Source organism: Drosophila sechellia, chromosome 2R (genome assembly GCF_004382195.2).
Source record: "Drosophila sechellia strain sech25 chromosome 2R, ASM438219v1, whole genome shotgun sequence".
In the NCBI taxonomy this organism is placed as follows: domain Eukaryota; kingdom Metazoa; phylum Arthropoda; class Insecta; order Diptera; family Drosophilidae; genus Drosophila; species Drosophila sechellia.
The window spans coordinates 7,630,773-7,647,898 of NC_045950.1; the positions used below are offsets into that span (position 1 = coordinate 7,630,773).

Genomic DNA, 17,126 nt, shown 5'->3' on the forward strand with positions numbered 1-17,126 from the left:
GCTCGTCCTCTCTTTCCCGCGTGCATAAATAAGCAGGCGTTACAAACTGCCTGCTCACACACACACACACACACACACATGCACACGCAAGCCAGCGAGCTTTCCCTCTCCCTCTCGCGCACATGCACGTCACACACATGTCAGCCGCGTCGGCCATATTGTCTACCCGTCTCGCTCACTCGGTCGACCGCAGTGTGTGCTTTGTGCTATTTATTAACCTTTTATTTAATGCTATTTGCTTAAGCGTTCCCAAACGACAACAACAACAGCTACACACACGGCAACTGATGACAGGCCATCGCCTTGCAATTACCCCACTTCCCCCTGCCATTGGCCGTCTCGCTCCTTGTGTCGCCGCACTCCTCGCACTTCAATTAGAGTGTGTGCGGCGGTGTTTGTGCATGTAATTAGGTGATTGTCAGTTGGGCTCAAATGTCGCGTTTTATTTATTTGCCTTGGGGAATTGGAATGGAAGCGAAGTAGGCATGAGTATAAGAAAGGGTTATGTTCTAAAGCGAACCGCAAGACATGCAAATCCTTAAAAGCATAAAAGGTTCACAAGTTATACAATGTCTGATGGCAAAAATTATGTTTAGCAGGGACGGAGCTTGAAAAAGTTCTATTAAAATTTAAATGATATTTTTCTTATTCATTCATAGCAATCATATATATTTGGCACTTTAGTTCCGAACCAGTAATTCATCGTTTTCCCACTAAATGGCTTTAAATATTCCGCCCCGTTTTTTGTAAAACCACCTCTTCGCTTTGGGCTGATAAATCAGTTGCCTCCCTCTGACATGTACGGTATTTCCTACTTATTAATTTTCCTCGAAAACTTTTCCACTGCTAATTGGCTGTTACGCACCACCCTCGGAAATCCCCCTTTCCCTGGAGCCCCAACAACCCCAATGGCATCTGCGGGCCAAGCCCAATCGATTTCCATGGCGAGTTGAAAACCATTTAACTGTCAATTAAATACAATTTCCACATGCCTGTTATTGATTTTTCTCTCCAAACTGTCGACAAGTGGAACAGAGTTGGGAATCAAGAAATGGGATGATGGAATGGGAGTTTGACTGTCGACGGTGATGATGATGGAGGTGGTGATGATGATTACTGCCGTCGTCTCAAACGAATAAATTATGCAAATTTCAATTGAGACAAGAAATTGAATCCAATCAAAACAAAATCAAATCAAATCGAATCACAACGCACGTCAAAGCGCACAAAATTGCACAAGCAGAAAGGCGAATTATGAATTTTCGCAATCAATGCCAGCTATTTGTTGCTCGGCTTGTTTTTTTGTTTGTTAACTTATGACACAGCCATGTCCATTGTTTGCTAAACGACATTAGACAAACTGGCCACAAAATCACAACAATTACAGTCTCCAATCCACATCCAATCCCCAGTCGCAACATAATAAATGCTACGATTCGATTAAAAGATCAGCTCGAATAGCAGCAGCTACGAACGCAAACAGAGACAAAAAGCGCCAAAATCACAACGACAGAGTTGCTACTTTTGGTAGAAGTAATAGCCACATCTGCACCGATCATGTGCAGCGAGCCACATCTGTCGTTTAAATAGCTAGTGGGACAGCACCACGATCCTATGAGATTGACAAAAAGAGCCGCGAACCTAACGAGGGCCATCGATCCTGTTGGCGGGCCAGAAAGAGAGCACCACCAATCCGCGCTCTGTTCTGTTTCTGTTTCTGTTCTGTTGTTGCTCGTTTGTAAGCTACATACATTTTTGCGCTTCGCCCGACAGCAGCAGCAGGGCCTCAGAGATCAGGCTTCAACTCGAGGTCCCCATTCTTACTCCCCAGCGCGGCTCACTTAGCTACTGCTAGCTGGGACAGGATCGAATTCAAGGACTCCGAGGGTAATCTTGTTGTGATGTTTTGTAGTTTAGAAATCCTGCAAAGATGGGCTTAGTGGTTGCATTGAAAGCTCATTGTTTGCAATAATTCAAAAGTCTTGTCCATATAACAAATATCTTGTTGTGATGTTTTGTAGTTTAGGAATCCTGCAAAGATGGGCTTAGTGGTTGCATTGAAAGCTCATTGTTTGCAATAATTCAAAAGTCTTGTCCATATAACAAATAAAAAGAAGGTTTCTCTTGAATGTAATGGTATAGCAAACAGAAGAAAATGTATCAAGCCTATTGGTATGTGTCCCGCCCGAATAGGGATTTTCCATCTATGCCAATTATTATCGCATATGATAAACGAAAAAAACTAACTTATAATACATTTTCCTGATAACTATACTTTTTTCTGGAATCCTACGACATCGCTCTAGAAGCTTTCCTTTTTTCATTGTTTTTCCAATATTAAGTTAAAAATGTTAAAGATGCTGATGCACCGTTTAAAGTGAAGCTTTTTGTCGCCCCAACCTCCGTTTTGGTAGATCCGCTCCCCCACGAGCCCAAATCTCACTCTCTGTCTGCCTCAGTGAGCAGCTTCATTGCCGTTTCTTGCGATGCTGCTGCTGCGCTTTGTTTAAATAAAAGCCTCTTTAAGTTTATCTATTGCCGCGCATCTAAATTGTGCGCCCAGTGGGGAGCTGTTAGGGGCGGGCGGTGGAGGAGTTAGCCGGCTCACTCGACGCGATTATGCTATTTGTTGTTGCTGTTGGCGGCGGAGCTGATGCTGCGGCGGGAAAGAGAGGCAGATAGGGGGGCAGTCTTGTAATGTTTTGCCGGCGCGCTTTGCTCTTTTGTCGTTGTCGTTGTGTTGTCGTTGTTACTTATTGCTTGCGTTGTATGCTTCATGTTTTGATTGTATTTATTTTAGTTTGAGTAACTTTACTGCGAAGCTTTTTGTTGCTCTTGCCTGCCTTCGGTTTCCGTCCATTTCTGATGAAGATTTTCTGCGCGATTAACTAGCGAGATCGCCTTACGCTCCGCGGCGTCTTTTATGTGAAAAGCGTTTCGTGCGCGGCTTTAATCATGTCTCCTCTTCGGATGGAATCTGCAGGTAATGGCTGGGGCGAAGGGGAGCGATCGGGTGAAATCAGTTGGCTTTTCAGACATTTTGAGCAATTGCGTTTAATTTTATTCATAATTCGTGGTCTTGGGTTACCACAGTCAAACTTCTGTAACTCAAACAGCCATTTAGCACATTAAAATTTGGAGCTACGATAGCTGTAAGTCACGCAAACAATGGTAATGATCAGTTTGGTAATGTTCGAGTCTTTAGGCAAATAAATGGTAAGGGTTAAGTGACAGAAGCTCGACTGTATGCAACTATTTTCTTGTACTCCATTCCTTCACCTAATCACACTGCGTATAATTGTTTCTTTTGTCGAGGGCTGGAAATTAAGCCTGATTAATTCGTTTGTCGGTGCTTATACTATCGCAGTGTCGGCATCTGGCACTGGCTTCTTTGTAATGGTGCAACAAAGTTATTAAACTGGCTTGGATTGCTTTGCATTTCGGGGCGTGGTTCCACCGATACGATTCGAAGCGATAATAAAGCGCGGACAGGCCGAAAAACTCCATGATTCGGGCTTTATGGGTTCAACAGCAGCGATAAAAAGATCGCTGGAATTCCGATATTTTATGACCAATCTGTCGGCGATAACGGGGAAAAGGTGCAACTTTGATAGTCGAATTCAGATATGAAATATGATCCATTAACCGATTTCGCCTGTGTCACTAAAGAGGTCCGCGGAAAGATAATGTAAATGAATGCATCCATTCCTAGACATCTTTTCGTGGACTACAACAAAGTTTTCTGATTTAATTAAAAGAGTGATCGGCATGCCCTGCACAACCTCACTTCAAACAAGGCAAACCCGTTTTCACCCCACACATGACACAAACAAAAAATGTCACAAATACTTGAAAGGAAAGCTAAATACAGATTTATGAGCACAAAGCACTGCAACAATGCAATATGTTTTGCCAATTAGACAAGCCCAAGCATACGTATGTCAAATTTTCACTGGCGGGAGAAGGGGTTACTCAAATTGGTCAGGAATGGTGGCTAATTGCCTTATTAGACGATGTGACTTAAATTCCAAAAATAATGTCTTATGTAAGTAATGGTAATCATCATATATATTTCATGGAAATCAAAGTTTGATTTTTGTATTAATATCAGATTGATTGGCCTGTGGGACCAAATTTAAATTACAATTATTTTGGCATTACTACAGAGGTCTCGAAATGCCGGATAAAGTGTTCAGTAGAAGCCCAGCAAACTGACCATTACCCCCCTGGGCTATTGAATCTACGCCCATGATTAAGCGTATGCAATTGCACGCGTATTGGTATTCATTTACGCAGAACTATCATCAATGTTGTCCGATGGGATGTGTGAAGGCAAAACGACAACAAACAATAAAACAGCGACAAAAAAGCATCAAAAGCAATTATGAAATCACGGCAGATGTTGGGGCAACAAAAATTGTGGTGGTGATTTATAAAGCGCAGCTAACAACAACAATGACATCAAAAAGCGCAAAAATGTTCGTTGTATCGGAGCAACAAGAACAATAAGTAAAAGGAAGCGAAGGAGTGAAGGAGACGGGGAAGCTGTGGCATGTGTTGTATATAAACAGGCACACACTCCATATGTGTGTGGGTATATAATGCTGGACGGCGGATAGGATGCCAGCAAAAAAGGACTGCAGATGCCAGACCGCAAAGAGGAGCGAAAGAAAGGGGGAGTGAAGTGATGAAGAAGGAGGAGGAGGGCGAGAGCAGCCTACATAGAGTGAGATTTACGACTTAAATGCTGCAGCGCATAATCAAAACGACAAGGCGCAGATGGAAATGGAGTGGAGTTCTTATCCCTATTTTCCTTCTTTTTCGCTTTTTTCTTTTTGCGGCGACGACGCACTTAATTAACAAATATACAAACACTTAACATAACCTCAACTGACAGGCGGCAGACCGTGCGCGCGAGCGGGACAACAGTAGGGCACGCCCCGCAGCCGCTGATTGGATGTTCGAAAAGCCAGAGCGGGACGGAGAGTGGGAGAGAGCGTGTGCGAGAGAGAGTTCTCTTTTTTGAATCGGCTCTCAGCTGCAGCCGTCTCGCTTTGCTATTCAGTTCGCGAGAGAATCAGTTGGTCGGCGGTTCGTAACAGCGCACGTTACGTTTTTAACGGACGAGCGGATTAACGTCGGTATCGACAAGTTTATCACCCAACCCAAAAACCAATTGTCAATCGAAGACGATAGCGCGGCGTCTTTGCCAATCGAAGTGATATCTTTGGGCTGTGGTTAATGTTTTTAATGCTTTCTGGCTGCCCCGAAATGCCGTCGGCTTTTGGTCCCCGTGAACTTTCGAGCTGAAGACCTAAGCCCTCAAACTGATGTCCACCTTGGCCAGCACTCGACCGCCACCGCTCAAGCTGACTATTCCTTCCTTGGAGGAGGCAGAGAACCACGCGCAGGAGAGGAGAGCGGGCGGAGGTGGCCAGGAAGTGGGTAAAATGCATCCAGATTGCTTGCCCTTGCCGGTTGTCCAGCCGGGCAACTCGCCCCAAGTGCGGGAGGAGGAGGAGGACGAGCAGACGGAGTGCGAGGAGCAGCTGAACATAGAGGATGAAGAGGCCGAAGAGGAGCACGATCTGGACCTGGAGGATCCAGCCAGCTGCTGCAGTGAGAATAGTGTCTTGAGTGTGGGTCAGGAGCAATCGGAGGCAGCACAGGCGGCGCTATCCGCTCAAGCTCAGGCCAGGCAGAGGCTTTTGTTCAGCCAAATCTACCGACCGTCGGCTTTCAGCAGCACCGCTACCACTGTGTTGCCGCCCAGCGAAGGTCCGCCCTTCTCACCCGAAGATCTCCTGCAACTGCCCCCCTCCACTGGAACCTTTCAGGAAGAGTTCCTGCGGAAGTCCCAGCTGTACGCCGAGGAGCTGATGAAGCAGCAGATGCATCTAATGGCCGCCGCCAGGGTGAACGCTCTCACGGCAGCGGCGGCGGGAAAACAGCTGCAAATGGCAATGGCGGCGGCGGCGGTGGCCACCGTGCCCAGCGGTCAGGATGCACTGGCTCAGCTGACGGCCACGGCATTGGGTCTGGGACCCGGTGGAGCGGTGCATCCCCATCAGCAGTTGATACTGCAAAGGGATCAAGTCCACCACCATCATCACATGCAGAATCACCTGAATAACAATGAGAATCTGCACGAAAGGGCACTTAAATTCAGCATAGACAATATCCTGAAGGCGGACTTCGGTTCCAGATTGCCCAAGATTGGTGCTTTAAGTGGCAATATCGGCGGTGGCAGTGTAAGTGGCAGCAGTACTGGCAGCAGTAAAAATTCTGGAACTACCAATGGCAACAGATCTCCCCTCAAGGCGCCCAAGATGTCAGGAAAGCCTCTGAATCTGGCTCAAAGTAACGCCGCCGCCAACTCGAGCTTGAGCTTCTCCAGCTCGCTGGCGAATATCTGCAGCAACAGCAACGATTCCAATAGCACCGCCACCAGCAGCAGCACCACCAACACCTCGGGGGCACCAGTGGATCTGGTCAAGTCGCCACCGCCAGCGGGAGGAGCGGGTGCCACAGGAGCATCTGGTAAATCCGGCGAGGATTCCGGCACTCCCATCGTTTGGCCAGCGTGGGTCTACTGCACCCGCTACAGCGATCGTCCAAGCTCAGGTGAGTCCATGTCTCTTTTCAAATTGTGCTTCAGTTATGTAAGTTAGTACAAATTATAATGAAATAATATTGTATATTTCTACGTTTAACGTGCTTTCTATGAACTTTGTCAATGAAAATAAAGTTTAGAAAATTACGTATGGGTGTTTTGAAATCTAATTTTTGTATGTACATGACCCAATAGTTGAAGCTTGAAAGAAAGCCTTTGCTTTCAACTTTTATATAATTCGATTGGTCTCTGATTAGACGTGTTTCTTATAAAGAACCTTATGTTCTAAGGTCGCTTTTAACACCCGACGGTCCAGCACCATGCCTCCAGTATGGTTCTACCTATTCTGTAGTTGATCCTGGCATCATGAAATTACTTGCATATATGGATACTTCCTGCATTTTCTTACATCTTATGCTAAAGCAGTGCCCTGCTAGTCACTCACTCTTTCTCCAAACTCAAACACACTCGAGGAGACGAGCTGTTGAGTGGTGGGTCATAAAGCGGTTGTGCAAACAAGCGACAGACACCACAGAAGAGCCGGCGAACGGAGCCAAACCACAGCAACCCACAGCTCATTAGTTTGCCCACCACCGAAATGAAGTGAGTGCGAGCGAAAGGGAGGCGAACACTCACCCCGAAGTGAAGTATCTGCTCGAGTGGTTTTCATGTCCTTATGGCTTATGTAACATAACTTAAGCTCATTATGCCACTGCCCCCCACCCCCTCGTGTGTGTTTTTGTGTGTGCAGCACCACCCCAACCCGTCGAGAACAACCCCAAAACAATCTCCCAGCAATCATGGCACTCTCATGAATTTAGTTTATGCCACCGCAGGGAATTCGTAATCGTTTGCCTAATAATTTCATGGCTGAAATTTGGGGGGAGAATCGAATAGGTGGGAGTATCCCATATGCTGGGCAGCTCATTTATGGGGTGGCTTATTGCTGTTTGAACAAGCAATTCGGATTCCTTGATAGTTTTTGGCTAATCCCCTGGAATCTCGGGTAAGTCCATGGATCATGTGGTTCAAGTGGCGAATAGAGAGTGATTTAGGCCACTTGATGGGAGTTAATTGGTTAAGGTGTTTACCTTTATTAGCTTGCTCTGCTAGTTTATTATCGGTAATGAATTGCCAAAGGTTCACTCAATAGATTGAATGCTTTTTATCACAGATACTTGATATTCCAGCACAATATTAAAACGTTTAAGACCTTACTTGATTGTGGTGTTTAACAAAGTAGTTGACAATGGCATTATTCAATTACAATATCAGCCTTAAATGGCTATATAATTACGAGAGTTATTTCATCTTTAACGAGTTAAATTTAATTGCTTTATTAAGTATCATTGAATGCAATTTGTAAGATGGCTCAGCTGTTTAGGCACTTACGACCGTTTTTAGCCAATTATCCACACGTTTTATAGATCTAAATACACAGCTTGAAGAAAGTTGCGTTGAAATATCAGTAAATAATTGTAATTCACCCAACAAAAGTCCATAATTCCCAATTACACAACTTAGAAGGTTGGCCCAAATAAACTCGGAACCGAATAATTCCTTGGTAATTTACTCATTACGCTGATGGTTGTCAAACCCATATTTATTTAGAGAGTTTTGGGGGAATCTCGTTACTGAATCCCCAAAAAAAACGAATACCGAGTGCATAAATCTACGCTTTTGGGTGGGTTTTGTCGCGCTCGCTAATTAACTCGAAACGATTTTGGTTGCTCCCCTCCCCATACAGGCCGTCTCTTTCGCTCTGCAGTCGCCCGTCTCACTCGCTCCGGGGTTTTAAGGTGTGTTTATTGTTGTGGTGGCTTTTTCATTTTCTCAGTTTCATTTTTAGGTTTTTTTCCAGGCGCTTTTTGTATAAATTTAGCGTGACTAAAACGAGATCTCGATCGCAGTGCGGTTCCATAATTTGAATGAATGTTGTAGGCGATGGCGTCGCTGGTCCTCCGATTCGGAATCGTTTTCGGAGTGGCTATATGCGTTATATGGGCTATATGTATGGAGTTGTGGCTTGTGGCTGCAGCTGCTATGGCAAACAATGATTTAGCGTGAGATTTGAGCGAGTCGGCTACAAAATCGGCGAATTAAAATGCCAGCTCGAATAAAAGTCATAAATTTGTTGCTTTTGAAAAATTACTGCTGCCGTTGCCGGGAAATATATTCAAAGTTTTTATAATCCACAACAAAGGTGTTAATTTGACAAATTAATGCAACATATTCCGTGTGCGCGTAGGCGATTAAAACAGTTGCCAAAAACGTACATTCGACAACAAATTAGTTAATTGCACTTAACGGCCATTTGTGGGCCACATGATATATGGCTAACATATGGGAAGCTGTCGGACTGCATATGTGCCGTCTATTTGTGCGCCATTTGCGATGCAGATTAATGGCATTGTATTAAAACCACAAAAAAGCATTTGATAATCGATACAAGATTGCGTTCAATCTCAATAATTGCCAGGCCATATTTTACGATTTTTATTGGAGCATGAGCCTGAGAGGGAGTGGCTCTATTTACTGCTTTGATGTAGCAATTAATAATGTTAGCTCTAAAGGATTAATAAATGTGTACTCAATCCACTGATAAAAAGATGTGGAATGTTTTTTTTCTTCGTCTTAAACAAAAACCGCAAATGTAGAATAGGCCATAATTATCTTACAGTTCCATATACACAGAGTGCACTTTTTTGTGCCTCTCTTAGGCAAATACGTTGTAACTTTATATAAAAAGTTCCCTTGTTGAGGTGTATCATTAAAACTCAGCTAAAAAATGGCAAACCCACTATATTTAATTACGGGATACATAGCCTTATTTCAGATAAAAAGTTTACTTCTGTATCTCCCTTAAAAGTGAGTTACAAAGTAGTGGGTAAAAAATGTGAATGATCAGTCATATGTTTGCCTATTCATTACACATTTGTGTACCCAGCTCCGCCCACATCTGTTTTTACTGACATAGGTTTTACTTGCCTCTTTAGTTTCCTTCTACAAGATAGACATTTCTGCATGGAAACACTCGATTGGGACCAGATACTCACCTCTTCCTTCCAAGAACCCCCATTCCTGACCTTTGCCTGCCGTTGGTAGGCAATTTTCGCATTTGTCCGGCACTTTGAGCTCATTTAACCAGTAGCCGAGACAGCGACAAGCGGGAAAATTAAGCGGGAAAGGGGCCAGCGGGAAAACGGGAGCGACAGCGATCGCCACTGAACCATTAAGTAATTTTCAATTTGCGCAGAAGACGCTTTCCGAGCAGCCAGAGAAACAGAAACAACAACAATGACAACATAAACAAACGAATTTCAATTACATCGTCCTGCAATTACCCCCCTCTTTTTCAGAAAAGCCTCCGATTTTCTCATCTCCGTGCTCTTGCCGTTGGAAAATTGCTGGAAAAGTTTCTTTGGCTGCGCTGCCTTTGCATGTTCTAAATGGAAAATTTACTTAGGAAATTGCTCTAAACAAAAGGGAGGGTAAGGGGGTTGGGAGGAACAGGTCCAATTCGGTTTTTTATCAGCAAAATGGTATGAGTGTTTTTCTGACACTTTAGTAAGTGGCAGTACCTTCTTTATTTTTATCAAAACGATTTAGTTAGTTAAGCTTAAATAACATTTCGCGTGGTGATTGTCAGTCCTGTTCCTATTTGAATTTAAGTGGCGCCCCAGGGTTCGCAGAAGTGATTTTGCATATGAACAGAATTATTTGTGTAGACACATGGAACGTTTAATTAAAACTTAATTTGGTAATGTTTTTTCCATCCATAAACCTGCACTCTACGCCCTATATTTTTGAAATTATGCAATTGGGCCAATTTGATTCGAATTATGGCCTGAAATTATTATTGGCAACCATCAAAGAACTCAATCAATGATAGGAGCACGTAAAGTTCCTTAGCCAAAACGATTTAACGTCTGAAGTGCGCAATTTGCGTTGGAAACGCAACAACAGAACCAAGAACACCGTTGTTTATGACCCAAATGCATTCATAAATATGCGAGGCTGTCACGTCATATGATAATCACGATATGCAGAGCCTCAAGAGAACTGGAGTTCGCTTTTCCCACTACCTTTGGCCGCCAAATTGAGCCATTGAGGAAAATACATACCGGCCTATGTGCTAGCCGCTTTCCTGGCAAATACTTTAAGAAAACTCCATCCGTGGATGAGTGGTTAGATAGGTGAAAACTATTAAACGAGCGCACTTTAAGCGCTCACTCAATCACTTTTCGGTGCTACGTCGGAGAGGCTTATGTGGGTCAAATGCAATCCCATCCCAGGAAGGAGCTATGCCATGGAAAGAACTAAAGTTGGTTAATGGATGAGATATCTTATTACTAATTCAAAGTTCATATCAATGATGGTATTTGGGGTGGGTACAAAGAACAACCTTATGAAATGTGTCAAAAATGTTAACTAATTTAGAAATGGTACTGTCTTATGTTGCTTAAGTGATTATAAAATCATTTATAAACATTTTTGTTTGAAGACGTTTTTTCCTGCAGTGTAGGATGGGTGTTAGGTTGAAAAGGCAATGGCAATCAACTGCGGCGATTTATGAAGTGACAAAAATTAATTTCAACTGTTAACTTATCGCACAACCAACAAGCAACACACAACAACAACATAACAATAACAACAACGAACTGCGGCAACAACTGTAACAGCAACAGCAACTACAACAACAACAACTAGTAGCGCCTTTTAAGGCTTTGGCAACTGCAACTGCAGCAACTGGAAAAAGCAGCCATGCGCCTTGGTAATAAAACTGTCAGACCCGCAGCCCCAATCGCCCCATGCCCCTTGCCCCTCACATATATATGTACAAATATATATATATCTTTTTTAAACCTGCGGCACGATAACAGCGGCAGCAGCGAAAAATGTCGTTTAAACTGTGACTGGACTGTTGACCGCATTTGGTTAATGTGAACTGAAACTGCTGCTGCGGACAGTTGCATTTTCCGCTCAACAGTTAATATGGCCTCAAATTGGGCATCGGCCAGGCATTTTGTAATTGTTTTCGTATACCCTGACCTAGAGCAAAGAAGTGGGGTATATTAGGCAAGGCAAATGTTTCGGCTAGAACCATTTAGGATTGAAATTGATATATAACCCTGAATAAAAAGTTTTTACTTTATTGCATTTATGGCTATTCTCCTAAGTCAACTGAGTATTTTGAAGTCTTAGTATGACTTCTGATCATTAAGCTTGAATTATCACAGTGCGTTTTCAATCAGTACATTACTTTTTTGGCGCACTTCGTCACTACGCGTACTGCAGTTGCAGTAATATTTGCATCCTAATGTCACTTTATTTAAATGAGATCTATAATCAGCTGGACATTTAACTTAATTTTACCAATCAAGCTAGGAACAGTTATAATCACCTGACAGTTGGGGTGTTAAGTCTCTGTTATCCAACTTGCCCCAACCTTCTCAGGTTCGCCCAATTTCACACTCAATAGACTGCGACCTGCTTATCTATCATTTGACTTGGGCTCCGTCGAACAGCAACAACGTCTTACGAAAAGACAAAAGAGAAATATTAAAAATTCAGAAATTTCAATTTCGTATGTAACACAAACCTCAAGATCACAACAATCAAGACTCAACGACGGGCTTAGGCCCAAAAGACCACCCAAGCTGGCCGAAAAGCAAAAGCCGAAACGATCAAAAAAAAAAAAAAACCAAAGGCGAAACCTAACAAAAATGTTGAATTGAAATGAAATGAAAGACAAGTTACCGCATTTGGGTTTGGGATTTCATATTGTATAACTTGGGCATGGCATATAAAAATCATTTTTATAACTTCATTTGTGTTAATTTGAAAACGAGGCAACAGCGGCGCGTCGTGGGGTGTGGAGATATTTACAGCTGTCAAAATATTTTCTACAAGCAAATGACTTCATTCATCAGGCAAATAATATTCCGAGATACGTGGGAGGTTCCGCAATGGGGCAGGGTCTCCCTTTTGGCATTCGGGCAGGCAGTCAATCAGTCAATCAGTCAATCACTAGCAACCAAATATGCATCAGCCAAAAAAAACAAACAAATAATCCCCATAAGCCCCATTATTATGACTGCAGGCTGTGGCGTATATATGTACATATATATATATAAATATCGGGCTACAATGATAATTCGAATCGAGAACTCTGGGCTTCTATCGCAATCTAATTAAGCTTGACGGACACACACACGAACTGTTGCTTTTGCTTAATCGATTATTTATTGCTCACACTCGAAATCGACTTCGGTATTCTGTCACTAATAATGAGCTTATAAGCCCAAGCGATTCAAGTTGTGGTCTCAAGTCTACCTACTCGATATTCGATTTGAATATTTCAATAGATCGCCGATCTGATCAAAAACCATTTGCGGCCGGCCAGCCTTAATTGAACTCATTTTTCAGTTCGGTAGCTGGCACTATTTTCAGGTTACGATCGCTTGTTAGAACTTATCATTTAATTGATTAGAAAGTTTAAGGGAGTAGCTGCGGATTACAGAGAAGTCAATGTTTGGTACGAGGAAAATGGGGAGTGGCTTAATTAAGTATAGGATTTCATTACCCAGTCAACAATACTCAACAAGCTCAATTATTACCCTTTATATATGCCATAACTGAAAACTTAAATTAATGTGCATGTTGTATGATGATGTAACCAACTTATAAGAGCTTTAAAATAGGACTAAAGTGCGGAAGGCCTTACTCTAATCAAATTCATAAGTAAGTTTTCCCCCAAGCCACTCATTTAACCCATTCCTACTATAATCACTGGGCCTTTGGTGTTAATTGAAGCACATAACTCGCACCCAAGCTGGGTTTATGCCTCCGATGATCATTGGAGATTGGTGCCAAGGGCTTTTCGTGTGGGGAAATTTTGGGGACTTCCTTTGACAGCTCTCGGATGGCCGGGAAGATGTTGATGTGGATGTCATACAGCTTGACATGTCTGCAGGGATCGCTTTGATTATTTTATGTCAGTCAGTCACGACAGATATCCAAGTTGGGGCATCGAAGTGCGTGTGTGTGGTCAGCCGCATTTGTCAAGTTTAATTGGGAAGCGAGTTGGGTTCCCCGGGTTTCACTTTTCCCAAACCAAAACCAAACACACAAAAAATGAAACAATCCAAAAGAGATACTTTGCATGCCCAGCGAGCCGCCGATGCTTCCCTTTATTTCAGACATATGTTTGGCGTCGGCGTCTTGGACGTCGTCTTATTGTTTGTTTATTACTTGTTTCGCTTTAATTACTTGTTCGTGATGATGACGACGACGACGACGATGATGAGATGGAGCTGGAGATGGGCCCGCAGAGAAATCGGATAGTCACACTTATTGGAATTACTGCTTCATTATCATCTCTAAAGAGTTTTGGCCAACTCTGGAGTGTTAGTGGGAAAACAAAAGGCAGCGCACGTACAGAAAACTGGTTCACCGATGGAGCCGAGTTGAGTGGAGCGGCCCCAGCCATCAGCCGTCGAGTGTTGGGTAAATAATCAGTTTCGTTAGTTACTCCGCGGATAATTGAGAGATTCTAGCATCGTTCCAGGAAGCCTCGGCAAAAAAGCCCAAAGGCGCCAGAGGGGGTTGGGCTGTAAGAGGGGAAGGCAATGTCAACTGGGAATCAGCTATTGTCTAACTTTTGATCTATATACGGTGGAGGCTCAACTCTGCAGCTGAGTCACAGCAAGGGAAAGGAGGATTGAACGACGGAGTGGCCGGAGTGGGGAAGCCACTTTGGGGCCCCGTCGCCCGCGTCCGCGATCCACATCCAAGTTGTTGTTCAGCGAGCCAAGTTCTCGGACCACCCAAGTTGACAGCGAACACGAACAACGCTTAAGCTTGTCCTGTACTCGCAGACCAACAGCAAGATACTCTGCAGATGGAGATGGAGCTGAGACCGGAGTTGGGGCTTCGGATGGAGCCAGCGAGGCTGCTGCCTCACATTTTGGCCAAGCGGACTGACGACGTCGTTCCAGTGCATACAAATAAATTTTATTAAGCAGTTAGAAACAAGCCTTAATGAAATGCACCACGAGCAGACAGTCCGATGTCTGATGGGATAGGATGGCATGGGATCGGATGGGAGATGGGTGCGTGAGAATGTGATAATCGAATCGAAATGCCAGGAGGAGGTGGAAGGTCCAATTAGCGGATGTACTGGAAATTAAATCAGATGTAAGTTTCAAGTTTTGAAGGTTAAGACATATAATTAAAATGGGTTGAATAGGAATTTTCTTAGAAACAGTTATATATTCAAAAGATATTTATTTTAAAGTCATCTGATTAGTGGTGGAGTTTACGTTTTACATTATTTACAATAAATAACGATATTCGATAGACAAAAACGATACATTAAATATCATTCACCCATCTCTAATTACATTGATCCTAAGCAGCGATGGTTGCGTACAATGATGATCTGTTTGCCGATCTGATCGGCAAGTCTAAGCCGACGGGATTCGATTGGGGAGCAGATCTGATCAGGTTAACCAGTAGCCGCGATCTGTTGGACACAGTGGAGCTACTCAATTTGCCGGCCTTGCCAATGGCTGATGTACGCCAGATTCCCCATTTATCCATTCTCGATTCTCCGACTCGTGATCGTCGCGATCTTCGATCTTCGAGCAGCCACAGCCACAACATCCACTCATCATCGGTTGACTGAGATCGCCGATTGCCGTTGGCCGCTGCCGGTTTCATTGCGATTTATGTGCGTAATAATTGTGACAATCAAAACAAATGCGAATCCGACTGCGGACTCGCTGACAATCGATGATAATGACGATGCTGATGATCGCAGGAGGCAGCATTATGATCGCTTTTGTCATCATTACTGCCCCGGTGGCCGACGCGAGTTCATCTCGGGTAATTAAATTGCATTTCCCAGTGAATTTATGCGCGATAGGGGGAAAGTTTGTAGGAATTTTGTTGCGATGTAATAAATTTGCTAAAGTAGGCTTGTAGGTAAGCTGATGATGAATCAGCTAAATAAGAAATGGTCAACGGAAAGTAAACCAGACCAGAATTATCAATTATTCTTTTCTAATTAAGGATGATATGGTTAAGATATAGTATTGCAATTGTTAAATGTTTGGTTAATATTCATATTGCCTAGTCCCCCCAATAAATCCACTAACCGATATCGTGTTATGAGTCCATCCATTAGCGACGAATTATCGCACTCCACTGGACTTCACTCAACCTCAAAAGATATCGATCGAGATCGGTTAAACTGCTTCAATTGCTTCGGGGGCACTCGCAAATAGCCACCGATTTGGTTTTATTTTTGGTTTTCCTCTATGCTCAACAAAAAAAAAATGTGTAAAAACAAAAGAAACAGTGTCAATAAGATTGATGGCTCGAAGCCTTAGCCAGTGCCAGCTGACGAGTGTCCACCACGAGCTCATAGATAGCTGCATTCAAAACTGGCTCGCAGTGAGAACGAGTATCTCTGTGCGTCCGAGTATCCAAGTATCCGAGTATCCGAGTATCTGAGTATCTTTGTATCTGGTCATCCGTGTGTGGCTGTGCGCCACTTAAGTTCGGTGTCAGTCAGCTAGCGGGGTCTTGAAGACCCGACTTTTGGAGGGGGGCTCGGGTATGGATAGCACGATGATGTGGGGACCACACACATTGCAAATGTTGATTGCCGACTTGACTGACACTTTTTGATAAGTTGATTAAAACGTATTTCTGTCTGAGATACGTATTGTGCCGCCTTGGAGTGCATTGACATTGAGTCGCTTTGATTGAGAGTGAGCGAAAGAATGAATGGGCTCTGGAATTCGTAATCTCTGTGAGTCATTACCGATCGCGGTCAATTCCGATCACCGGCTGTGCTGGCTCTTGGCCGCTCTTGGCCAAATCCCAGATTTCCCCGAACAACAACTACATACTCGAGGCGGTAATTAACGCGCTCGCGATTAAAATCGCCTGGCAAACGCGCCACGAAATTGCTTAATTAGAAACAAAAATGGGTTCAACTCGACTTCAGATCGATTAATTTGTTGCTCTTTTACGTTTGCGTTTACTCTACGAATTTGTTATTTAATTGTCTGCGGGTCGAGGGCCTTCAACATCGATTAATTGTCCGACAACTGCAACAACCATTTCGATACAATTTTGATTCGAAGCCGATCGGCCGAACGATTTAATTGCCATTTTAAAGGTTAAATTATTTTGTAGCTAATGCCCACATTTGGTATTGATTAATTGCAATTGACTCTATGCCAAAATTGGCTACTGGTTTCCGATCCGACGTTCTGATTCAATTCGATTCGATTCGATTCAACTCGATCCACTACGAAATCGAGACTCAATTCGCAATTGAGTAACGAAATCGAAACCACAATGGAATGCTGAATGAAAACGGTAGGGTATTTACTCGGACTTATGTGTGATGATTGTGGCTAAATGGAGTGACAAGTGGTCGGAAATCTGTTCAAAGGAGCAGTTTAGAGTACAGTGAAATATTTATGAGATATATCTT

General features: G+C 43.4%; 1 protein-coding gene across 1 annotated transcript in view; it reads left to right on the forward strand.

Annotated features, from left to right (window-relative positions):
* The first annotated feature begins 5,075 nt into the window (after positions 1-5,075).
* LOC6608680 (homeobox protein invected) overlaps positions 5,076-17,126 on the forward strand; it is a 31,379-nt gene continuing 19,328 nt past the window's right edge. Inside the window, exon 1 of the mRNA XM_032715722.1 lies at positions 5,076-6,624. Coding sequence (XP_032571613.1) covers positions 5,331-6,624 — 1,294 coding nt within the window. The 5' untranslated portion in view covers positions 5,076-5,330. The remainder of the gene's footprint in view (positions 6,625-17,126) is intronic.